General features: G+C 35.7%; 1 protein-coding gene and 1 long non-coding RNA gene across 10 annotated transcripts in view; one reads left to right on the plus strand and one right to left on the minus strand.

The window, feature by feature from the left end:
• Window positions 1-27,338, minus strand: part of CNTNAP2 (contactin associated protein 2) — a 1,020,050-nt gene that overhangs the window by 170,942 nt on the left and 821,770 nt on the right. Inside the window, exon 14 of the mRNA XM_015618213.3 lies at window positions 19,902-20,058. Coding sequence (XP_015473699.1) covers window positions 19,902-20,058 — 157 coding nt within the window. The remainder of the gene's footprint in view (window positions 1-19,901; window positions 20,059-27,338) is intronic.
• LOC107200141 overlaps window positions 1-27,338 on the plus strand; it is an 83,660-nt gene that overhangs the window by 42,844 nt on the left and 13,478 nt on the right. For 6 of the 9 annotated variants that reach the window (XR_001519513.2, XR_004495882.1, XR_001519512.2 and 3 more), the window contains 3 exons: window positions 10,025-10,252; window positions 11,133-13,957; window positions 25,809-25,990. This is a non-coding gene — a long non-coding RNA (uncharacterized LOC107200141). Of the gene's footprint in view, window positions 1-7,844; window positions 8,283-10,024; window positions 10,253-11,132; window positions 15,555-25,808; window positions 25,991-27,338 lie in introns of those variants that run through there. The other 3 variants (XR_004495881.1, XR_004495880.1, XR_004495879.1) reach the window with 3 other exon arrangements.

A 27,338-nucleotide genomic window follows, 5' to 3' on the forward strand; every position in this document is an offset into this window, starting at 1 on the left:
ACAAGGGGTATTATGGAAAATTTCTCATTACTGTATAGGGTCATAAAAACTGACAGAAGATCATAACTCATTTTAGGGTTTTTCAATACTCTGGTATTGGACAGGATAAGATCCTAGGAAATACGTGGTTCCTAAAAGCAAAAGAAGGAACTCTTACAGTTAAGACTGATCTTAAGGCAATTAAACTTCTCTATCATGCATAAAATATTTTTACTTTTGAGAGCACTCACCTCAAGAACGTCTAAACAATTTGATGAAAGATCATCTAATCCCAGCATCCAAATTATTAACATAAATCCATACTTGGACTTCTATTAGTAAATATAAATTATACTAAAAATGAGGCTGATGGTGCAGCATTCACAAATAATCCTTGTTTAGAAATTTCAAAAGGTTTAATTGACTAGATTAAATTAATTTAAGGGTAGATACACTGAGAAATTGGTCAGAAATATGTCTCACTTAAAAAATCCACCAGGAAGGAGACTGCAAAAATTGACAGGTTCTCTTGCCTGAAAGGACTTCTTGACTTTTCTTTCAAGTAGCAGTTTGTGAGAAAGCACAGAGAAAGGTGAGCAATGGAAATAGCAAATGGGGCTCTGCTTTCCTTTGAACAATATGGAATCAGTTTCTAGTGAAAATATGCCTTTTCTGAGTATTTGCTCATATTCTCCTTCCAAAAGGCCAGCTGAGACAGAAAGTCTCTTCAAGCAGAGTAGCTCCTCTTACAATCTTTATTTATTTAGTGTTATTTTTAAGAAATAAAGAAAATTTATGTATTCTCATCTTTTGAGGTCCAGCAACTGTTCTGACTTGACTTTTAATTTTTCTTATTTCTATACTGAGATATTTTAAGAATGACATCTAGGAATTCTACCATGCTGTAATTGATCTTTGCATCTGTCAACAATTTAATCAATATTATGTTGGAGTTTAATTTTTAAGTAAGTCAGGGAACATATGTGACATTTCCTTTAGAATAAATACTAAATTAGGATGTCCCTTTCACCTTGGGTAATTACAGAGAAAAGATTACTTGGGATTCAAAGAAAAGAAACTTCTGTAAATATAGAGCTGAAAATGGATGATATGGGATTTTTTAAAGGAAAAGTTGACATTGGAAAGGGCAATATCTTTCTCAAATAGTTTTCTTTTCTCTTAGTTCAGTTTCATTTGGCATTTTAAAATAAGTATTGTTATTTGATCTCAAAATATTTCAAAATTAAAAAATTATTTTAAAAAGCAGTAGTTTATAAAAATGTCCCACAATTAACAATGCCTCAAAAGTCATCCTAAGGTTTTAAAGGCTTTGTTTTATGACTGAAATGAGAAGACTCTCTGAACAGGTGTAATCAATTGAAGGGCAATAAAATGATGCCCCCTTCAGCTACTCAACAAGTCCCAGGAAGTTAAAAGTCTGTCTTTGTATATCACTTTGAAAGAGAGAAACCTACATTTACTCCATGATCCCCTCACAGATGCTGAACTTTCCCATGGAACAGCAGGCTACTGTAGCTCTAAGGGAAGAAAATCATGAAGAACTCTCCTGAGTATTTCCACCTGTTTTAAAAATTACCTGATTTAAAACACCAAGAATTTTAATTACACTTTTGTATATCTGAATGCATTACAGTGGTTGTAATGCTTTACTGTGTGGACATTAGAAGTAGTTGTCTAATGAAATGTACATTTCTAATATCTCTACTACTGAATGTAATGTTGCAAGGTCTATGCAGATAAGTGATGAATTCTTTGCTGTATCTATGCTACTGACTAGCCACAAGCCTTTGGATCACATCCTTTCCAACTATCAGACCAAAAGTACTTCTGGCAGGATTTTTAGGGCACAAGGATCTGTATTGGAAGAAATATTAAAAAATCTCAGAGGTGCAGCACAGAGGCTTCATTTTTTGGAGTTCTCGACAACTTTGACAGTTTTATTTTCTATGACTGAAAGAGCTAAATAAAAATAATTGACTATGACATGACAAAATAACAGATGGCTATAGTTAATGCTGACTTCAGCCCCTATATGTCAGTTCAATACAGTACTGAAGTGCATAACTTTGTGTTGAGTTTGGTCCAGAAAACTGAAAGGAGTATGGTACTCACTGCATCCAGAAAATGTCAGTAAAACCCAATTGTATAATAATATATAATTGTCTATCTACCACCACTCCTACCCTTCCACTGGCGCTTCCTGCAGTGCTCATCCTCACGTGACGTCTGCGCATATATCTCATACAAAACTGAAACCAATCTATGGCAGGCACATTGGGGAAGACAAGGATGCTGTGACTTAGCTCATGTCTTGGGTTGTTTGTACAGCTTTGGCACCAAATATTTTGGGAAAAGGTTTATACTGATTACACCCTGGAACAAAGAGTTTGATTAGATAATCTCACAAAATCTCCATACGTAGGATAAGAGTGACCAAAAGAGGGCAATGAAGCATGTGAGGGGTCTGGAGCACAAGTTCAATGAGGAGCAGCTGAGGGTGCTGGGTTTTGCCTGGAGGAGGCTCAGGAAAGACCTTATCACTCTCTACAGCTGCCTGAGAGGAGGTTGTAGAAAACTGGGGGTAACATCTCCCAAGTAACAAGGACTAGAGGAAATGGCCTCCAGCTCCATCAAAAGAGGCTTAGATCAGAAAAACATCACAGGTTTGGATGACAGAAAATTTAAGTTACTTGCTAGACGTCACATAGAAAAAAGAACACAAGCCCCCCAGTTCTAAATAGTAATCTAAGTAACAAAGAGCCAAAACATAGTAGAAGTAAGTATGTCACATATTATTAAAATGCCATGTTATTGTTTGACTATCTATTTCCTTTCTGTAAAAGCCCCTACCACATCTGTACTGATACTTAAGAAAATGTAGGTATTTGAGCCTATTTTTCAGTAAGCTCTTCCCATTCAACCTGACCTCAAAGTTTAATTGTATCAACCACAACATCTTGTTTTCTATATCTTTAATCAACTCACATTCTTTAAATACTGTCTTTCAAAGGTGCTGCCTAAGAAGATCTCAGTTTCAGTCCTTAGAAACTTGTACTTTAATTTTGTCTCCAGTTTCAGCCCCAGAAGATTGCTTCCTATATCACTTTCATGAGTATGTGGAGGAAGGCAAATCCCCAGCAGTGATCCTTCTCTCAAAGTGGCACTTACCCCATCAGGACAGATGACCAATTTCATTTAGCGTTTCTTACATAGCGCACAGATTGTACATCTGTAGCTCTTTTCTCCTCGTGAGGATTTCTAACCTATTGCTGTTTGAATCTAGACTCAGTGATCCTACAAGTTATCTTTTTTTCTGCTTATACTAGTAAATAGAAAAGTAGTTTCTAGTGGAAAAACAGTTAGAAAAATAATCTAAAAATGAATTCTGCATCAGGTCTGTGATTTTTTGATGCTGTTGTAATCATTTGTTAGACCTATGAAAAGTAGACCCTTTAAATGATCCAGCAACTCGTGAGTATATGGGGAATAAACAGCTATTTAAAACATGACAAAGTCAAATGGAAGAAGAAATTTGTGACAACCATAACTAAACAAACACCCTACCAAAATGAAACCTTAAAAGATTATCTACAAATTGTGCTATAAACATAATGAATTATGTTTCTGTGTCTACTGAGGAAGGAAAGTGGGGTCTATTATCATGAAAGCACTCTAGTTAGAGGAATTAAATATCCCACTACAAAACATTTTAAATGTACACCCATTCATCAGAAATAATTATCTGAAACTGAATGCTCCAAGATATTCAAGCACATTTAAAGCAATGGTGCAGCATAGAGGTAATTAACAGATGTCTTTATTCATTATGCAAACACTTTGCTATCAAGCATAAGCAAAAGCAGGATACTTTCCCTGTCCTAGTAAACATGTACATATATCTCTTAGAATTGATTTCATTTCAATTAGGTTCCTTTTTCAGTGCTTTTGCTAAAAAGATGGATGACCTTGGTTTGAGGTGATATGCAAATTTATCTGTAGGTTAATTTTTTCCTGACCTTTTTGTGATTCTGTGCTATCATTACCCCTTGTCTGTGTGTGTATATCTCCACACACAGTGGAGTAATTGGAGAAAGGAAGGTACACAAGACACTTACTGAAATTTTTAAAAAAACTGTAATTCCTGCAATGGGTACAACTGTGTCAGCTCCAGAAGCAGCGGGGTTCTAGGGACTATACACAGAGATTCTCTCACTGCATTTACTCAAAGCATTATGAGAAAACTGAGTGACAGAGATTAGGATTTGAGCCACAGGGAAGGCATGGTATGCCACACTTTGTGCTATATATTAAGCTAAATGCAGATGGCCTTGTTTGGAAAAATCTGTTTTTCTGCACTGACTGTAGCATGTCAAGCATTTGTTTAGCATTTTGTTGATCACACTGATACAGGATTAGTGACCTATTCATTAGCCATATTGCTTCACTTTATTGCTCTAGTGGGTTTCCATTATCCTTTCTGCTAGCCTTTGAGCTCAGCTTTCCTTACATTACATATCACCACTTTTTTTCTGAACAAAACACTGGCACAAACTTAGCAGAACTCACCATTCACTTCCTAACACAATTCCATCTGTGCTCAGCCTGTCTTTTCCTAGTACAATACTTGATGAATTCCCCCAAGATTTTTTTCTACCAAGTCCTCTGTGGCAGCCCTGACTGCATGGACTGAAATGGCTCTGGGCCACAGGTTTCTAACATGTGACAATACAGTCATGAGCAAAGGAGACTGATGATGAAGTGAATGAAATTCCCCCTCCCTCTTATCTCTAAGAATGGTACTTTTCAGGACTCTGAGAAATTCTGAGTAGATTTTATGGGGAAGCTGACCCTGAAGCAATCAGGTTGTGCTTCTCTGGTATTTCAGACTGTGACATTTTTATCAGCATTAGGTGAAGACAGAAATTAAAATATAATATAATATAGTACAGGTTGAAAAGCCTATGGCTCACAGTATTCAGAGGGTACCCCTCAAGCCTTGCCACTGTTGAGGTGCATTTCATTGACTAAGTATGTTAACAAGCCAAATGTTGATGCATCTTTTCTTTTCTGACAGCTTAAATGTAGTTTACTGCAGGTGCTTCTTGCCTTGAAACAAACCTTTGAGATAAATGTTGCCTCAAGGATGTAGGGATACCAAGAAATCCACCACTTCTACCTACAGCAAAGACTATGCTTGCAATGCAAGAAAGTTTGCAGTCACTGGTGACAGCTCTCTGCTACTGCAGGCAGCCACATCACCTAATCTGCTGCAGAATCTGAACATGTCTCTAGTAGTTTAATCTGAGAGGGTCCTAATTATCTTTACAGTAGCTCCTGTGGTGTTATGTTTTGGATTTGTGACCAAACCAGGACAACACAGGGATGGTTTTGTAATTGATCAGCAGCTTATAAAGTCAAGACCCTTCCTGCTTCTCACATAATCTCGTGGAGGAGGAAGGTGAGATATTTGGAGTGATGGTATTTGTTTTCCCAAGCAGTCTTTACATGTGAAGGAGCCCTGCTTTTCTGGGAATAGCTGAAAACCTGCTTGCCCATGGGTAGTGGTGACTGAATTTCTTTGCTTTGCTCAAGCATGCAGCTTTTGCTTTATCTGATAAACTGTCTCTATCTCAATCCAAAAGATTTTGGACTTTTCCAAGTGCTCCTTCATCCCAGTGAGGCGCTGTGAGCAAACTGCTGTGTGGAACTTAACAGCCAGCTTAGGAAGAATTTGTTCTTCTCCAATACTCTTACCTAAATGCTATTCCAGAATGACATTCTTCATTGAAAATGTTACAGGGTAAACAGTACTTGCAGCACCCATTTACAGACCTGTTTTCCATGACTCTGTTAAATCTTTTCCTGAATCTGTGTCTGCTTGCACAGCCTCCTTCAGCAGCCAGTTCCAGAAGTTCACATTTTCCCCATCTGTTTAAATCAGGTCTCATCCCAGATAGCAGTCTGGCACCAGCTTCTGCTGTCTTTGTGCTCTGCTCATGTTCACTGTGTAAGTGTTCTACCGCATGTGAACTTCCCTTTCCTTTTCCTTTGGCAAAAGACAAGGAGTGGTTCAAGGTGTATGCAACAATACCCCTGTTCCTTCTGAGCAAGGTATTCCACTGCTCCTAAGGGCATAAGCCAGAAATGGGGTCAGCAAGGAAATTATGTTCACCTTATCTAACAAATCACTAAATCACAGAATGGTTGGGATGGGAAGGGGCTTCCAGAGATTATCTAGTCCAACCCCCTTTTTAGCCCTCAAGGAAGGTGTGAGTTAATAGCTTTAAAATATCTTTTTCTTTAAAAAAAACAAACGTTTACAAATAATAACAATAATCTGCTTTAAGATTATAGAGGAGTCACTGATAACAAAGCAACAACATTTGGAGGTTTGCTGATTCATTCTTCAGCTGTATCAGTACAATTTATACTGAATTTACATGTTTTTTTTACAAGATCGTAAGTAATTTGTAAGCATTCATATATCAGAAGTGGAAACTGAAATTAGATAAGAATCACGAGGAGGTAGGTGCTATAAATTTTCAAATTAAATTACTAGAAGGTTCTCAAGGAAGTTGGAGTTACAAAACTTAAGCAAAGGCAGATTGAGTTGTTAGGCTAAAAAACCAAGCACACAATTTTCTTCATTGTACAACTAAATGAAAGCTATAACTACAGATATAATCATCAGTATGTCCATTTCCCCCTACAAACCTGAACTATTTCAGTCACACATTATGTTTGTTACCTATAAGCAAGTGCCCCACGTAAAAAATCTCTCAGAAGACAGAACCAGCATAAATACTGTATGTAATAAAAGACAAGGTTAGCACATGCAGTCAAAAAGCACACAACTTATTTAGCAACTGAAGCTGAACTACTACTGTGATAATGAAAGAAAAAAGAAAATCATGTTTTGCCTACATATTGGTTCCTTATAATATATATTTCATCATGTTTTGCACATGTCAGGAGCAAAACTGACATAGAGTCTGAGAAGAAACAGACCCTGAATCTTATAAAGAACTGCAGCTTGTTCAGACTGCCTACCTGTGGAAAGTGAATCCACCACAAAAGTGTTGAATTTGTCTAGGGAAAAAAAACAGCTGCCAGAAAGAGAAGAAAATGTTTCCACATGCTATTCTTTTTCCTGTTTACTGAGGGTTTTTTTGTTTGGTTGGGTTTTTTTGTGGGGTTAGATTTTTTTCCCTATTTTTTTGTTCCATCCCTTGAGAGGCAAAAATATGTTAACAAATAAACATATTTTGAATCACAGATTTTTTTTAACTTGTCTCACTATTTATTTCAAAATACTAAACATCTTAGGCCTGTGATTTTACCAGGACCTTATAGCCAATCATAAGATTGTTGCATCATTTTGCAACTAAATGAAATCCCCAAATTTCAGGAAATGCACATAAGCCAGAAACAGCACACCTCTTAACAAATATAAGTAGAAAATAGATGGAAGATCCCAGGATTATCAAGCCTAACTGCTGTAAGCTCCGCAACTGGGCACTTCTATACTCAGCTTGGACAGCATATTGGATCTACTAGAGTCAAAAAGTTATTCCTTACACCAATGAAAGAAGAAATAAAAATCTGAAGCATGCACTAGTAGTGTGCTGTAGCTTTCAATGTCTTCAGACTTCATCCTCCCTGTAACTAGAGTGCTCTTCCATGGCAATAGGAGAGAAAGCTGATTCTTCAAAAGATTGTTAGAAATACCTGCTTTATTCAGCCACAGCTGGTTTAAATCAAATGTTTCAGTCTTTGAAAGGATGTCTGCTATCCTTACATCACCACATTACATCATGACAGTGGTCAAACTTGTTTGACCATCTTTGGAGGTTTTTGGGGCTCAGACAGACACAGTCTTCAGCCAGTTTGGTTCCACCATCCCTGAGCAGCAGGTCAGACTACAAGAGCTTGGGTGGCCACTTCCAGGCTGAATCACTCTGTGATCTTATGAGTGTGTGTATGCATAGACAAATACAGTGTAAGGCCTAAGCACCCTCAAAGACTCTCCAAAATAATTTGTCTTTAAGAAAAGTATTTAATAAGCTGTTGCTGCCATGCTTGGTTTCCTCAATGATTATCTCAGTTCTTTACCTTAGAGTTAAGCAGGTCAATGTTTATCTTCATTCTAAACATAATTTTGCTTTTTTTCAGCTTTCAGAACAGACGATGACACTTTTTCCTGTTTATCATTTACGTTTGTTCTGCTTCAAAATCATCACATATAATTTAACAGTTAATAACAGTCATAATAATAAAGTAAGGTAATAATCAATATTTCTGAGCTTCCTTTTCACATTTGTCATTTTCTATCTGCTCTCTTGATTCAAGAGATTTCCATCAGTTGATACTATTTATATTGTTGGTTTTCAAGGTCCTTAAAGGAACATATAATTTTGTTGTTTATAATGTCAGGGATTAATAATTTCTTTTTCTGTGTTTTGGGCTATTTTATTGAATGAAATGGCAGCAAAACATAAGGTCAGTTTTAAGAGCATGATTTGCGTGTGCTGTATAAATCAGGAGTTTGGTTTTGATTCCTGAGTTTTATGAAATCCTTTAAACATTTCTCATACAATTTCGTTTCAGGAAAACGTATCTTAGATTTGACATAAGATACTTGAATTCATTCTCTTTTCCAAAATGCTTTAACAGATGAACTCTTGACCAGTAAATATTATGACATTTTATGTAATATCCACCAAATAACTGGTTTTAGACATGCAATTACATGTTTAGTGATGGCATTTTAAACATTTCTCTCTCATAGATAAAAATCTATTTGTGTTTTTACATTGCCAAGAAAAAGCTTTTGCATCATAGATATATTTATTTATATTTACTGTATTTTTTCATCACATTTTCTAACACTATCAACAATGCTAGAAATGCTTAGTTTATTAACTTTTCATTTGCCTGCTTGTTTGAAAATTTGGGTTTTCTTCCTTTTAATTTTGTTTTGCTTTCTCTTTAATAATTTATATACATAAATACATATATACTCAAATACTTCCATACAGGCAATTGTATAACTTAAAAAAGCAGCCCCAAGCCTCAAAGAAGATTTTGTTTGCCTAATCTACATTTAATGCAATCTTGTAATCAACTTTCACTTAGCCAAAAGTTGAACAAAATATAGTATTTGTGATAAAGGAATACAGATAAGTAACTGTCCTGGTATATTGGTTTAGATAGAATAATTTCTTCCTAGTAGACCACTTATTTTTCAGCAAAATAGAAAAAAAAAAAAGCCATCTGAATTACATCAGGAAGCTGGCTCATATAGATGCACTTCTACTGTAAAGAATCCATGTAGGATTTTAATTTCAGTTTAAAGAGAGTTAAAAAAACTTGAGATAAAAATGCAACAAATTAGCTTAGACCTGATTTACTAAGTGTCCATTGCACACTCAGACAGCTCTTAGAAACTTTGTGGGGTGTCCAGGGACTGTAATTTATAATAAATAATAATAAATAAATAAAAATAAATATACTAATAATTTTCATAATTATAGTATTCTTCATGTCAGTCGGAGGCAGGGAAAAGAGAAACAGCTGGAGGAGGGGTGGGGGGAAGAATTGGGGGACACAAAGAAAGTTGCAGCTAGGACAAAATATCTAGCCATAATTAGTTACAGACAAGCACTAATTTTGAAAGCTTAGGGAAAACCAGGAGGGAAACATGGATGATAACTAAGATAAACCCACTCATGGTCCATGACATTAAACATTTTACAGAATTTAAGCTTCTTCTACAAGCCTAACTACAGATAAAAAAAGGAAAAGCAGTCTCCCTTTTCTCTCGGTGTTAGAACTATTGCCTTTTTTTGCTCAATTTCAAGACTTTTTGGAAGGTTACTTGATTTCTTTTAGTGTTTTTCACAGACCAGTGAAAGTCATCTTCCTCTTTAGAGTAAAATAATGCATTATGTATAAAACAATCATTTCTAAGCAAACACAATGCTACAGGTGAGTCTTGTCTATTTTTATTTTGGTTTTTTATCAGGTCTTTCGCAGTGGTAAGAATCTGCTGGGCAAAATGAGAAGACAAGAAACAATTCTTCCTTCAAATGTTGAGGTTTTGCAACTAACTCTGCCATGAACTGACAGAATATTTTGATCAAATGCTCTGAAGACAATATTCCCATCAAGTCTGGGACCTGATACAGAAGAAGTATCTAAAGGGCTTCTGAGTTCTCTCTTCCCCAAGACCCCCAACTCTTCCCCCCATATGGTGATTTTCATTCTTATATCTGTATATCTATATATATCTCCTGGTACACCAAAGAACAAACAGTGAAAACAGATATATCTTTTGTTTACACTGGAGGTTTAACTTCTTCAGCTTGATGGACTCCCTTGTGATTGTTTCAGCTAAAATATGACTGCTAATAGTAATAACAGCTAATCATGTGCTGCAGTCTTCATCTACCCTATAACACAGGCTGCCATATATTTCAGATGTCTTTACATCTGACTGCACTGATTCAGAAATAAAAACGTCAGGGGAGTCCTACAATTTAAGAAGAAAAGCACCCTTTTCAAGACTTAAGCAGCATTAGGTATGGAGTGAAATACATTGGGCTGGTCAGCACTGGGGTGATTTCATCTTCAGAGCATGGCACTGAGGGCAGAGTCATTAGTCTTTAAGTTAGCCCATAAATAAAAGGTGGAGGAGGAGAAAATAATTGGCAGCTGAAAATTCTGCAGTGCACAATGCTCAATGTACTCTGTCCTTACCTGACAAGCTGTGACAGTAAGGTCATTTGCTTTAAAGCTATGACTACAAGATTTTCATTCAGACTAAAAAGTCTGCAGATTTCTGTGCACAACATAGGAGACGTTTTTGTTCTTGCTTACTTGATTTTTCACTCACACTAATCATTAAGTTTAATAACAAAAAGTATACAAATGTGCTGGGAATTATATTCTGATCATCTGCATGATAGAAGTAAAAATCATGTATCTGCCTTTTCATCTCCTAATTCATAACCCTCTCAGAAATTTCTTAGAATACATGGAGAAGGAATAACAATAAGAATTTTAATTACAGCAAAGATATGCCAGAGAATGATAATTACAAATACCTAATTCTGATTTTTCTTTTTTTTCAGTACTGCTGTTGTACAATTATCTAACTTAAAAAGATCTGGATGACACCATCTGTCTGTGACTAGCTGCAACTGAAGTCAAGAAAACCTGAACAGCAGCACTCAGAAGTGAGGTTGGCAGCAGGATGAACACTCACTTTTTGTCTCACAATGATTTACAGAGCAAATTCATAAACAAGGATAATGTCATCACTCTCCCCTTTAAGTTCATTCATTACTGCTAGCACCAAGGAATGAATGAATTTGAAGTCAAATAGGAATCATCTTCAACCTTAGCAAGCTGTTATAGCTTGACCATTTCTACATTTACAACAAGGTAAAAGACTCTGCTCATGATGCATGATGCACTACAGAATCCTCTTCCCTCATTCTTGGTTTTGTATTGATTGCAGGAAGAGAAATCATCGTAACTGCACAATAAGTACACAGGACTGAATAAATAACATTGAGTAAGAAAGAGGTATTTTAACAAAGAAAAGACAAATTACCAAAGAGTTATTTCATGCCACATCAATGACATATTTTCCTGTGTTTTCAGATTTGGAGAACATTAAGACTTTATTTCTCACATGTCTGGTCACTGCCATGAGCCAGAAGTCTTAGGAGAAATGTTTTTCTTACTCCCAGTGAGTAGGATGGTAGGTAAAGTACAAGTAGGGTAAGTTTGCTATAAACAAGGCCTGAATCAAGTCCTGAAGGTGAGTAATACAGAAGAGAAAAGAGAGAAAACACAAGTAGAATTTGAAAGTTTCATGATTCATTGAATCTTGAAACATCTAAACCTCTCCATCTGTCAGTTCCCATGAGCTACATACCACGGCTGTTGTCAGTACTTGCATGGTACAACTCTAAAAGAGAAAGAGCAGTCTATGTGATCCTAGGTTTGTCTGGATCCTGGCCTAGAGCTGCCAGCTCATTAGAAATACAACACAAGCATTAGGGGCAATTCCAGACAGCAAAGTCCTTCAAAGTCTACATAAAAGCAATAGCCTGAAAACTTACTGTGCAAGAGATAATATGCCCTTCATTGGCCCTTGGATTAAATTTTGAACCACTCAAATCAGTCTTATATACACATTTATGATAGTGAATGTACAGCACTGAGGAAAAAAACCCAGTCCTTTTGTGTTTGTAGACAGCCTTGTGTAACAAAATCCTGGATTTTGGCCAGAGTCCTGTGGTGGTACTAAAGTACAGGTAAAGGAGAGTTTGAAAGACACTACTCAGCACATTTGTAGCATGACCAAGAGATGAACTTCAAAATTTCCATCTCTCAAATTTTTAATCTCTTGTTATCAGTAACAAAATAATTCAACATTTTTTTTGTGGAAGAAGTAAAAAGGAGGAATGCATAATGGACAAACAGAAAGTACATTTAGTTTTTATAAATAAAAACATAGAACAGGTTATAAAACTAAGAGGATGGAATTAATTTAAGGAAGATTTCACATTTTTCAGCCTGCAAACTCTGTTTCAATATTGCACACCAGTTACATCTGATGAGCAGAGCTGAGAAACACAGGACAGACAGCAGCCTATTTAATCCCCAGTCACTTGACCCTTTTCCCTACTGGAGTAGTTTTAATGGCCAAATTGTAACTAGAAGGAATGAACTTCATGGCTTCTGGCTATCTGCTTGTCTGTTGGTGAAAGTTTCAGCTCAAATCTATCACTCATATAGAAAAGAAGTACTATCAGCTGTATTAAATCTAATATTTCCTAAGGTTTGAATGCTTGACTTTCTGTCTTCAGTATCCCCCTCCATGTAAATTTTTATTCTGTGCCATTACTTACTGTCAAAGTGCTAAATTTTGACTGACTGGAAATATATTATAAACATTAGGTGTCAATGTCAACGTACAAAGGAACTCTGCAAGGTAACCCTAAAAGATCTAAAAAAGCCTGTCTGGATTTGTAACAGTACAAGAAAAACAACAATTTGAAGTAGCGCAATTTGTCAGCCAAGTTTCCCTGCCTTAATCAACAAAATTAATTAATTCCTTAAGCATAACTGAAAAATAAGTTTTGATATTTCAACTTTTATTTGATTGGGAGATGTAACTACTGCATACAATTACTAATAGTATTTTCTTGTCTATCATTTCAGAGATGGCCTTTAAGTTGCAAAAATGTTGAATGAAAGTTTTCAGAGTGCTGTGGCCTGATTCTACAAAGCTTCCTAGATTTCTAGGAAATTGTAATTACTCATCTGATAAAGATGTGGAGTAAAACAGCAGAACATTGCAAATCTTGATTTTTTTATGCAGTCAATTTGTCTAATTTTATTGGAAATTTTTTGTTTGTATCTATCTATCTATCTATCTATCTATCTATCTATCTATCTACCTATCATCTATCTCTATATGATGTTTCTAGTCATGTGTGCTCCTCAAGATTACTTTTATAGTCCTTCAGGTTCTTTCAGGTATATTCAAATTTGATCACTTTTACCTATTTAAGATTTCTCTACATAATGCTAGAAATAGTACTTAAATTTGAACTAAATGTACCTACATAGAGCCAACGATAAGTTCTCAGTTTGGTTTTGGTTTTTGTTTTCCACAGAGAATGTGTAGCCTAGACACTTCTGATCATGTAACACCTCTGTGGAAGCTCCAGCTGCTGCCTAGATGGGAAAGTAATGGAAAAAAAATACAAAGACATTGTTAGCAGTCTCTAATGAAGGAGAGGGGAAGCCAGTGTCTTCTGACTATCCAGCTCTGTCTGCATCAGCAGCTCTGTTACTGAGAGCACACAAGGTTAAAGGACAGATGGATTTTCAAAAGTGCCAAAGGGTGTCAGGAACTGAAATATCTATGATTTCAATGGTACTTATTACATACTAAACTTAAGCCTTGATGTCTACCTATAGCTCCAAGAGTGTTTAATATCCTGTTAAATCTGGCTACAAATGACCTACCTGTCATTTCTACAGCTTCAGGCCAGCATTTCAACATCCACCTATAGTCCCATCACTCAAACAACTCATGTCATTCTGAGCTCTGTTTAGTCATCTTTTCCCATGACCTGAAACTTTCTTTTGAAACTCCTTTTGTAGAAGAGTTGTGAAGGGAAGAGGGATGCATCCTACAGAGTGTTCTGTAAAACACCTCACAAAAATAAAGCAATTTGACAGGCACTGGAGAAAGAAACTTTAATATCCAAACTGTGAGATTATAAATAAGGTTGCCTCCACTGATTTTCTCCATTTGTCCAAAGCACTTTTATCTGCAAATTCTGCTTAAACCCTTTTGATCATCTTTTGGGCCACCAAATAGTTCTTGAAAGATTATCAACCACACCAGCAGTCAGCAGTGAAGTCCATGACTGACTTTTTAACCAGAAGTGCATTCACATCAGGAAGTGCTAAATTAAAAAGTTTCTTATGTATGTCTACTCCTTTTCTGAGTAAATCCTTGAACAGCATGATATGATAAGTGCTCTGACTTAATGTGACTTCTCTGAAATAAAAAGGAATGAGCCTGTGGTGTAGAAACTTTGCCCAATCTGAGTCTTAACTGACCCTAAGCTCAAATGAGAATAGGAATCAAAATTTCTTTGCAGAGCTTTACATTTGCTACTTAATTAGTACAGCGTGTCTATTTCTACAATAAAAATACCAGTCATTTTTTTAAAGGAACTGCCTAAATTGTAATAATAATGTTTTCTATTCAAAGAAGATTATTTTTTTCCAAAAGTCTTATATTTTATCTAAAATTAATAACTTAATTAAAATTTGGTTTAACAGTGACCCAGAGAACTTCTTGCTGCTCATAACAGCTACCTTTACTCTCTCAAGATTGAGGAAATCTGACTTTAAATGTCAACCACACACATTTTAAAAATGTTCTTTATTAGCGAGCAAGTCTAACCTTTCTTAAATATTCTGATCCATTTAACTCTGAATTAATTTAATTTTGGACACAAATCATAGATAATTGGGGATCTAAGGATCATTTTTGTAGGATTACTCTGGGTGAAGCTCTTCCATTTGTGTTTTTGTTTCTTTATCATGACAAAAATGACTACTACTTACATTGCAGCAACAACATGAGCTCTCTAAAGAATCAGGTTCTATTTTAGACAATGTGTGCAAATACACATAAATCTGAATTCCATATCTCATATTCCCTGCCAATATCTACCATTTGGCTTATTTACCATACAGGCAATCATGTGATGATCTATCAACATATCAGGCATGTGCTAAATATTTCTACAACTGCTTTATTCAGATAGACAAGGTGTGATGTGAAATTTTAAAAATCAGCAACAGAAAAACATACAGATGTTAGGTTATCCAAGCCTATAGTATCCACTAATCCTGGGAAAAGTTACATTGTGAGTCCATAATTAACAAAGCTGGTTCTGTAATTACCTAGAATTACTCACACACTCGGTTTAAAAAAAAAAAAAAAAAAAAAAGAAGAAGTAAAAATCAAACACAAAATTTCAGAAAAAAAATATCTCAGGATGCTTAAGGAGTTTTAATTAGTCCCCTGTTCCTACCACTATAATACAATCCTTTACTGGTCACTGATTATTTATTCTGGAGGACTTCAGCACCATTCAGTATAGAATGAAGACAATACTCATTTAGTATAACATTGCCTACTTTCCAAATTTACTCTAATGCTTCAATATGTGGATCCCATTTTATGTCTAATGTGTTATTTCAAATCTTTCTATAAAGACTGCATTTTCTCATTGGATTTTTTATAGTGCTCATTAGTACAGCAGATGATTGCTTCATAAATCTACCTATCTTTGCAATACCTTCACGAGGGAGTATCTGGCATAATTTGCATTCTACAGATTGGATGTTGAGGCTTAAATATGTTAATGATAAAAACACTCGTACTTAGTGCTCCATCTGAGATGCCTACATGCTTTTTTGGTTTTTTGTTTTTTTTTTTTTGCTTTGAATGACTGCAGTAGATGCATTCAGAGAGTGTTCCTTTATTCTGGTTGCAGCTGTGAATGTTTGGTATTTTCACAAAGTGGACTTCTGGGTTTCCTCTAGATACCCAGAAAATTAGGATCAGACTAATGACTGTTCTGTGAAGAAATGCTTTATGAAACTGAGGAATCATTATGCAGGAATGTAGTTCCAGAGGCAGGGTTAGAACCCAGTTCTCCAGGGAAGCATTCTCCTGCCTTTGCTATGAAATCATTCATCAAATTTTAATTACTTTCTTCATTTCTAACACAATTTCTAACTTCTACAATAAAAATAGTGGACAATATTCTACTTACACTACATTATTCTGATTCAGCCTGACCCTTTCTTCAGAGGCTACCGAATTTCCTTTAAAAATATTTTCCCTGAAACTTGCTCTTCTTCTTCACCTTTCATTCTCACATTTTTTACATTCTTACAGTCTTCTTTTCATGTTTTACTTCCTTATCTTTTCCAATATAGTTACTGCTCTGGCTACTGCCTTCTCCCCACTGTATATTACCCCTGCAACCACCCAAAAAACCCCAAAACAATTTTTCCAATGCTACCTGGGCAGGAGCAGAACACCACTGTGGACATACCACAACCAAATGCAGTGCTCCCAGCTGTGAACAAGATAGGCAAACACTGCAAAAGTCCCACTTGAACTCTCAGACACAGTTTAGCATTTACTCAGCTCTTCTCTTTTAGGAGATTGTAAATCCTTCTAAAATTAGTTGTGCTGGTGAGCTATGGTGGCAAGCTGCTTTGGCAATATATGAACTGTGGCTTGTCTGCTCATCATAAACTTGCATATTCTGTGGTCCAAACCAGGAATTTTTTTGCTGTCACCAAACTTGGGCACAGATTGCCCAAGACTCTTGGAGGTCCCAGCTGAATTCTGCTCTGATGATTGAAGTCATCAAGATCTCCTATCCTCTGGAGCTCACTTGCTTTTTAGGTGTTGATGAACCTGGATAGATAAAATTCCTAGCTAGGACTTCTCAAAATAACTCCTGAACCCAAAAGATGTGACAATTGAAAAGATTAGATTCTGCCAAAACCAAACTGAAAAAATGAATCTTGAAAAAAATGTCCTTCAAGTTTATAATATAGCTTTCATTTCTTCCTGTGATTTACACACACCACAGATTAAAATATAATATCTAGTGGTGTAATTGCTTTTCATAAAATGTCCTGCAATAAATAGTAGTTGTCCTGAAAAAAATCTGATTTAATCCTGATAAATATTTAATATTTATATTAAGTAATCATTAAATATTATTATTTAATAAATAAAATATTTTAGATAATTATGATTATCTAAAGTAATGTTGTATGAATATATTCTTGTATGAAGTTCTGAAGAAACAAGTGTAGCTCTTTTATGATAATCAGCCTATTTTAGATCTAAATCCAATAACAATATGAATCTGTTTATTAGGAGAATCCACATAATCTCAGTGTACATAGGGAGTGCAGAGGTTATAGAGTGATTATTGAGAGAATGCTGCTTATTAAATTACCATCTGTGACTCCTGGGGAATCTTCAAGAAGAGATCAAAATCCAGTGCCCTTTTCCCCATATATTTCCCTTGATGTAAAAGAAAACAGTCAACATATGGTACAGAGCCCTATTATTCATGGATATGCATCCAATGCCTCAGGCAATGAAAACTGTAAGTGCTCCTAATTCTACCATTATTGTAATTATTATCACAATATCTTCCTTTTATTGTTACTATTTTGACACAGAACAAACCTACATTGCTCCTACCACATTTGTCTAGTGCCTATGACTGAGTTGGAGTCATCTGAATTTATATTCTTCATTCTCCCTATTTAATTCTATTTCTGAAGTTTGGCAACATGTGTGAATACCCTGTCTCTCAAACTGACTCCTCTGTATTTGCGGTGTTCATCCCATGTCATAGCTAACAGCATACCATCCTAACAATGCCAAAGTTAAGGGTGGCAATGTCTGGGGCAGTGTTTGATTTTCCACATCCTAATCTATAATTTCTGCAGGGTCTGGGAGGTTTCCTTTATTATTTTATTATTATTTTTGTGTTTACATACTTCATTCTTGCAGATCACACCAAAAAAATCCTGCTGCTATAGGGAGGGATCTTCATAAGATGGAGAAGTGAAGAAATACCTTGAAGTTCGAGAGTGAAGAGCATAAAGCCTCGCACCTGGGGGAAACAACCCCATGCACCAGTATATTCTGGGAGCCACCCAGCTGGGAAGTAACTTGGCAGAAAAAACTCTAAGGGTTCTGGTGGACACCAAGTTGAACATGAGCTAGCAATGTGCACTTGAGGCCAAGCAGGATCAGTGGGATCCTGGGGTGCGTTAGGCAAAGTTTTGCCAGCAGGTCGAGGGAGACCATCCTTCTCCCCTGCTCAGCACTAGTGAGGCCACACTTGGAGTGCTGGCTCCAAATCTGTGGTCCCCAGTACAAGAGAGAAATGGAATTACTGGATGGAGTCCAATGAAGGGCTGCTAAGGTGATAGAGGGACAGGGGCATCTCTCCTATGAAAAGAAGCTGAGGCAGCTGGGGCTGTTCAGCCTGGAGAAGAGAAGGTTGAGAGGTATGTCATCAATGTCTGTGAATTCCTAAAGGGAGGGTGCAAAGCAGATGGAGTCAGATTCCTCCTAATGCTGCCCAATCCCAGGACCAGGGACAATGCTCCCAGGGAAGCTGCAGAGTCCATCCTTGGATTTATTAAAAAACAGTCCAGACAAAGTGCTGGGCAACAGTTTATAGGTGACCCTGCTTGAACAGATGGGTTGATCTAGAGCAACTCTGAGGTCCCTTTTGTCCACAACTATTCTGTGATTCTGTGGCTCTGTGATTCTTCCTACTGTCTTTTTTTCCTCTTTTTTAGTCCCTGACATACCTCTAGAGTTCTGTAGCTCTACATTCATTAATAGCTGTAGAATTTCTCAATTAACCTCAAATGGTTTATGAGCCAGTATTGATTCAATTACCCACAGGTTGCTATTAATGGGAGAAATGTTCATAAAAGTATGATTTCAATATGTCACTGAACATTGCATACCATGTGAAATATAATTCTGCCTGTCATGACAAAAGAGACACAAATGATTAAGGCTCACAAACCAAGTCTCGTAAGACCACAGGGAGGGTCTCACTCTAAATGATGATGAGCTTTACACAGCTTTACATGATTATGGGGAATATTAGAGACACAAGTTTATTTCTTTTTCCTGCCTTAATTAATTAAATTATCTCATGCAAAGCCTGGTAGCTTCCTCTGAAATACATAGCCTCATTACATAATATGCATTGAATCTAGTTCTTAACATATTTTTCTCATGAAAGATGGATAATGAGAGTTGGAGGCACTAGATGAGTGATTTCAATACACATCACTCACATTCAAATGCAGCAGCAACACGCTAAAAATGAGAAATTCTGGGAAAAAGACATGAAGTTGCAGGGGTAAAATTAATTCTGTATTGTGGTATAACTGAATCTGATGGAGACAAAGTTGTGTGTGTGAGGCCAAAATGCTGGTCTTTCCTATGAGGAATTGCCTTTGCAATTTTAGCATTCTTTTCTATAGCTCGGTGGTGGAAATCATAAATTCAGTCCCTATATCTAACAGTGAATAAACACCATGAATAAAATGGAGATCAAGGCATGGGTTGACATGTTGCAGGAGGGATCACAAATAGAATATTTTTGCCTTTGTTCTTCGGTAAGAAAGGAAATACAGAACAAAGATATATTCAAAGTCACAGCAGTGTTGTAAAAGTTAGGAGATTTGGTCATTCTCATCCTGCCTTCTTGTAAAGCACTCACCATTGCTTATAATCAGCATCACAGTTGCAGTAGTACTTGGGATCAGTACAGTTGCGTTCGATGCCGCAGGCACATTTTTGAATGCCAGGTCCTGATCCGCCCCAATAGTAGTGCTTCTCATTGGCTTTTCCAACCCACCAGGTATAAGGATTCCCTTCTGCAAGGAATGAAAATGCAAGGTTATGATGCATCGAAGAGGTAGAGCTCCATAATGCATTAACCCAGCTCAGATGTTTAATATGCAAATGCTAACAACACATAACCGGAGCCATCCCACATTGCTGGCAAGCAAATTAATTCATTATTACTAAAGGTATTCGGAGGACCTTGCCAGGCAAACAGAACACATTTTCTTTTCGGTATTCACGCAATTTCTAATGACTGAAATAAATTATTTTTTTTTATCATATGTGCTCTTTGTTTAGCTTTTAAATTTTATTCCATATAATGAGAATATGTGGGCAGATACTGTAATTATTTTCAATTCATTTCAAACTCACATATTAAGCTATCAGATGGATTATTTCAATATGTGGCCTTGAATGCTGCAAAGGAAAAAGTGTTTATTTTCTCATATTTATTTATTTATTTATTTATTTCTTATTTTTTATTTTTGAAACAACAGCTTTTAATTGAAAATTATTCTGTTGTTACTGGAAAACAAACATGTTCATCATGCTCTTTCCAGCTGGTGTTAAACAAAGCATAAATAGATAATACCAAATTCTTAACTATTTTTATAAAAGGATATATATTTTTTAATGTAATACTTTAGCAGAGAAGTTCAGAACTTTGATGCAGTCATATATCTCCACACTGGGTCTGCAACTGGATATTTTCACATACTGCTTTGAGCTTATTTCTAATCCTTTTGGACTAATAAAGAACTTATGTGAAAACAAACAAACAAATAAACAAACACCCTTTATTCTAACTTCTAATTTGAAAAAATGCCCTTACTGAAAAATTAATTTTTATTCTTCTGGTTCAGCAAAACAGTCAAATATGGACTTAACTTCAAACATAAATGAATACCTTAATCAGTATCAATGTATTTAGTGATTTTTGACATTGAAAAATAATGATTGAGCTCAGACTATAAGCATGATTTTTAAAATGTCCCTTTTCCTTCATCTAATCTGCTACTGGCAATTTTATATTAAATCAAATTAATCTATGGAATTCACCGATTAATAAATTTTTACCAATAAAATACTACGTAATATATATTCTACTTTCATATTTTTTTGTTTGCATATCTCACACATCCCCACAAAACTACAACCATAATCCTTAAAAGAGCCATTTCACAATTAGATTTGATCATCTTGACCATGAAGCTACTTATTCCAGACAGAAGTTAAAAGCAATTCACACCAAACTCTCAAGAAAATAAAATTCCAGAGATGAAGAGAACAACCAAATATCTACACACATTTAAAGAGTTCCAAACCCTGCAAGTGCTCAGCTCTCTAAAAACACTTTTTTCAATGTATTTAAATTATTAACATCATATAAGGTAACAAAAATAAGGTAAAGTGAAAAATGAGTGGCAGCCAAAGGATTTTATTAGATGTTGCTATGCTGCACTGTATGGCCATTCAGCTCTAGTACTAGTGCAATGGGTGTGGTAATAGTGTGACTTCATTCTAAATTGGTCATTTTAGCTTCTGTGACTCAATTATCACAGAACTAAGTGCTGCAAGTTAGAAAAAAATGCCACGTGATTGCTGCAGCAACATTCCCAACCTGCAATGCAATCTAGCAATTCTGAGAGTATGTATCCCTGGATTACAAAAGATGATTTAAAAAGCATTTAAGGGTAAATGTTATCTTTCCACAGAAAATGACAGAATTGCTTTTATTAATACAGGATCCAACTACAGAATTATTAATATCTGAAACTCCTTTTTTTTTATTTTATTTAATCTCAATTTTGAAGTTAGTTTTTATGCTGTAGTGCCATTGCTGCTGTTTTGACTGTTACTCAAAATTCTCTTTGTTTACATCCTTTTCTGTCAAGCGAAGGATTGCATGATTCAGGCAGCAAGTAATTTACTGGGAAGCAAGACTGCTAATTAAAGCACTAAGAGAAAAAAAAACCCAACCTTAGAATTGCCAAAAAGCACATCAAAAATTCAGAAACAGGTAGAATGATTAAAGCAGATGAAAGTGATGGCAGAATTACAGACTACAGTTGATGGCTGTCAGGGACCACTATGACAGACACAAATGGGGCATGTTTGAACTCATTTAAATGACAATTGATGTACAGTTTTAAACTATGAGTGTATTCTGGCACAGATAGAGCTGTTTTTCTATGGTTTTTAGTGTGTTTAGTGTGTTTTTATATATACTCACTAGGCCCCATTTGGACCCGCGCTTCTTCATTCGGAAGAAAAGATTTACTCTTGGGCTTAGGAACACAAACTTAGGAAGAGACTAATGTGCATGTTTAAAATTTCCAGAGAGGTCAAGAAGGTAATATATGATTTTAAGGGTTCTGCATTCAGCACATATTCTGCTAGACATCCCCACAACCAATAGTCACAGCACTGCCCTGTGAACACCACTCATGACTCCGAATGCCTGGCGTATTGTACTAAGGCTTGCAACAGAGGAGATTTTGCTAGACAGCTCTCATTATCAGGCATCCACACAGTGGGACATAACCCCAGGCATAGGAATAAGATGAGCCTCACACCAGAGCATTTTGCACCACAGTGGCCATACAAGAGATTCTGGAGCTCCTTTACAGCCTGTGGTTACTGAAAGGTGTGGAGACACAGTCGTGTCCCATCTGTTCTGCGTCAGTCAAATCAAATGAGAACAGCCCTTTTGAGTCTTCCTGCTTCGTGTCAGCCAAGAAAAAGATGAGCAACGTTTTGTCTAAAATTCATATGCTCCAAATTGGGAATGCTATGCAGTTATATTGCTGTAGACACTGCTATGACTGACCATCACAAAGAGTAAAACCCTGCAAATTGAGAGATTAATAAAACAATAGAGAAGAAAGGCTAGAAGGGAGAAGGATGCATCATGAAGGAAAAAAAAATATTTAGGAATAAGATCATTGTTCCCCTCTTATAATTCACTCCCTTTTATACCTCTCCTTTTGAGGATGTAGTTCTTTATTCTCAGGAGCCCTTTACTTTTTATTTTTCTGCTTTGGAAGGTTTTGGAAAAGGCTAATCCAAGTAGAAGGAGCAGTGATGTCCAGTGTGAAGAATGATCATTTATGGATGCAATTTTAAATATCAGACTATTTTACCGAAAATTATTATTTTGCTAAACTATTAAAAGTGTTGGTCTTATGGAATGAAGAGTGAATAAATTCAATTGAAGGACAAAAAGTAGTTTTGGGATGTATTGGAAAGAGAAGTAATACAGGAAGATATTTCTTCTGGTTTTTAAAACTACCTCTTCTTACCTTATATACTCATTTTGAGTCATGAGAAGCTTTTTAGTTGTCATTGATTGAGTGCTTCCCCCACTCCCTGCCACCCCCACGTTTTCTGGACAAATAGCATATTGATAAGATGGAGGAGGAAAGAGACTGCTTGCCAAGGGATTTTGATTAGGATGAAGCCTTGATGCAGAACTGTTATTTGGGTACAAACCAGTTCTCCTTCGAGAGATGCTGTGGGAGGTGTTTAAGGTTGTGTGTACTGAGTTATGACCAGGATGCCTTTCCATGTCTGTTCTTGAAGAGGAGCCCCTTGTGAAGTTTTGTGTGTTCAGCACTCAGTACAGAAGCAGAAAAATAATTATATTATCAGCGTAAGGTGTGGATACCAAGAAAATAGATAAAGATAACCAATTTTTAAAAGATCCTGTAACCTTGCAGAAAAGAACAGTCTTCTAATGACAAAATGGCCAATGTAACATTTTTGGGGCATGTGAGCATGGCTATAACATCAGAAACAAATCATATTTGTAATGAGTTGAATCTCTCTCTCTCTCTCATACACAAAAGCCTTTATTTAACATTTACATGTAATACATTTAACAGTGGTTTCCGTGTCTTTGCAGTGCTGGACTTCGGTTAAAATTATTGCAAAATATGGATTCATATTTACATTCTTTTGTAATATTTGGCCAATATTTGTGCAAATCTGGCCAGATATTAGATATTATGCAGTTATTAGATCAAAGTATGTAAAGAATCTGGTCATTGATGTTTTCTATCAAGTTCCCCTGTACAGAATTTTAAAGAAAAAGTAAAGATTAAGGAAACTTTTCTGTATTCTCAGAGATGACTTTATATTCTCACAGAGTGTCATAAAAAAGTGATTCCTTTTTCATCTCATAAATGTATCTTTGTGTGAACCATTTAATTTAATATAAAACCATACCCAACAAAAGTTAATGTAGTATGAACAGAACTCTTAATAGTCAATAATATATTTATTTCTAATATAGCTGAACAGTTTCAAAACGTATAACTTTTTAAAGTGCACTTTATCTGAAGTCTCAAAATGTATAACTTTTGAAAGTACACTTTATATTCTACTAAGAATTTCATATAAACATTTGGCTTTATTATTTTTAAATGCAACCGATTAATTAAAAATTAAAGAGCCTAAAATTTCAACATTTTAGGGCTCTTATTTCTAATTGTTCAGTATTAGTAACTGAAGCATCAATACTGAGAGAACTCTGGGAACTTAATTCAGTGGACTGATGCTCCATGGCACTCTGCATTTAGAGGACTCCATTCAAAATACAGTCCTCTGAATGCTGATGACTGCATTTATTTGTAAAATACCTGGAGAAGCTAAATACATTTCTTCCATTTGCTCTGGAAATTTGCCTGACCTCTATATGGTTCTTAAAACCAAGGGAAATGGTTAAAAAGAAAAGCTAAGAATTCTTTCAAATGGAAGCCAATGGCTCAGAACCACTGAAAAATAAGATCAGTGAAAATGACTTACTGGAGACCTTGTCTAACTTCAACAACCACATTCAATTTTCTCTGGAAGCACTTAGACGTTCATTTACAGGACTGGATAGTTTTGAATTGAATTTTTAAATGTTTTATTTTAAGTGAGTCCTTTCCAGTTTCCATTAGTATTACAGATCCCCATTAAATACTAAAGAATATCAACAACAATTACAGTACTTGTATAACTGTTATTATTTTGAGAAAATATTCTCTTGTTCAGTCTTTTACTTATTTTTAATGGAACAGCTTGAATTAATTATCCAGTCATTGTTATTGGCAGAATAGGCACAAAGACATTTTTGAAAAACATACTTTGATTTTGGACACCTGAATTAATCATAGGTAGAAATAAGAGCTATTTCCCAGGGGTAATATATGATGATGAAATTAAAGGCAGAACTTTAAAAAAAATTCAATTTGTACATGTGGAAAGCTGGGTATAATTCTTCTATTTTTGAATAAAATAGTTTAAATGTGCATTTTGCATTCAGCTACACTATAACAGTCAGTACATTTAGCCTCACACAAGGTCAGCTTGATTTAAGGTCATGGTTCATTAACACCTGTGCAGGAATTCTATCTGCTTTTGCAGTGGAGAAACAGACACTGAAAGAATAATTTTGTCACTGTTTGAAAAGTTCAGCATGTTAATATGTGCGCTTCATAGCTTTCACCTTGCTTCTTATTGCCAGCTTTTGTCTTCACACCATCAGCAGTATCTATTCCACTCAGGTGAAATCCTCTTAATGAACATTGTGAGCCATTTATCTGAGCTTTTGAAGACTTAGTGTCTTGAAAAAATGATCAGAAAGTGGTTTAATGTCACTCATACAAGTACATCCACATGTTCCAGTTTAGGATTCTTAAAGTCAATGGTGTCAAAGCTGGGTAGGCTTTGCTGACCTAGTTTATTTTGTGCTGATTTGATTTTTCCTCGTCTTTGTTATTATGCGCATGCTTAGGACCAACATGATGCTGAGAAGAAACTTTGCAGGTTTGCTGCCCCTGTCTTATGTCTTGGGAAGTGCTCACCTAGACTGAAAACCCAGCTGCTGAGGAGTTTTCATGGCAAGAGTGGACACTGTCAGCTGAAGATGCCAAACTGAGAGATTCTGCTCCTGCTTGCCACTCAGGTGGATTATGAGTAAGTTCAGTCTGTTTCAGTGATCACCCAGAGGACCAAATTATTTGAAACTGAGAAAAGAGAACTCAGAGTCTGGCAGGTCACATTTCCACATTTCAATGACAGTACTTGTGTAGAAACTGACTCTGAGTGAACCTTCTAAAATAAAAGATTTCTTGTGTATATCGTTATACTGAGATTATTTTTTAAAAATGAATATTTTACTGATTTTCCATTTCTTCCAGTTACACTTCTTGCTCACTAACATGCTGTGGACATGAATTTCATACACATGAATTTGATATGACAATTTTAAATGAAGTAAATTCTTATGCTGTTACTTTCATTTTGTTAACTGGTAAATTATTTTTCTTTGCAACTAAGAATATTTGGGAAAAATATAAGAAGTGCTTACTATTTGTGAATAGAGTTTGCCTCAGTGGTCACCATTCTAATGACTAAGACTTGAGATTATTCAAACCCTCATGGCAACATGAAACTTAAACATTTGAGCACACTGGAAACTTGGGGCAGAAAACAGACATTCAAAGACCTGCCAACAAAAGGAAAAGAAACAAAAAGTACTCTTGGCCACTTCAGAAAACTAGGAACACCTAATTTATTGCTACTTGTGCTTTTAATGGAAATATAACCTAAAACTTTTAGTTTGCCATTTATAATTTTCATTTTGTAGCCATTCACATCTGACTTCTTTTTTCACAGAGCTAGCATCAAATGTTTTTTTTTTTTTCTTTTACTAAGACTAGCCTCAAACATTTGTTTTCTTTATAAACTCACTAAAGTGGTTGGTCTATTTGACAGTACTATTTATTTGCAAAGACTGTTTAAACTGCTTGAAAATATAAGATTTAAAGGCAGCCCAGAAAGAGAACTCTGAAACATGCTTTGCTTGTTAATAGAAGAATTGATGTGATGTCTGAATTCATGGTCAAAGCATTTTAATGCAACATCCCTTAGAAAGAAGTGTTAGTTTTTTTTTTTTTACCTTGTAAGATATTCAGAATTATGCCATACCTCAAAGGTAATCTATGAAAGGGAAATGTTCGTAAGATTTTAATAGAAAATGAAGATAAATATTGGAAAATACTTGTGAAAAGTAATATCAGTAAATGTTAATACAATGCACACTATTTACCGTTTTCTTAAGAGCATGTTAAGAATTAATTGCTGTCTCCTTTTCCTCCACAGTCATAAAGTAGTGCATTTTAAAGTGGAGGTAAAGATAACCATCTCCATAACCCAAACTAGAAGAACCTCCATGACTTTCAGTATCAGGGACTAAAGTAAGATGTTCAGATGTCCCATCAGGACTGCTGGCTCTTCCACTTATCCTGGAAGAGAAGACCCC

This window comes from Parus major, chromosome 2, assembly GCF_001522545.3.
Source record: "Parus major isolate Abel chromosome 2, Parus_major1.1, whole genome shotgun sequence".
Lineage (NCBI taxonomy): Eukaryota > Metazoa > Chordata > Aves > Passeriformes > Paridae > Parus > Parus major.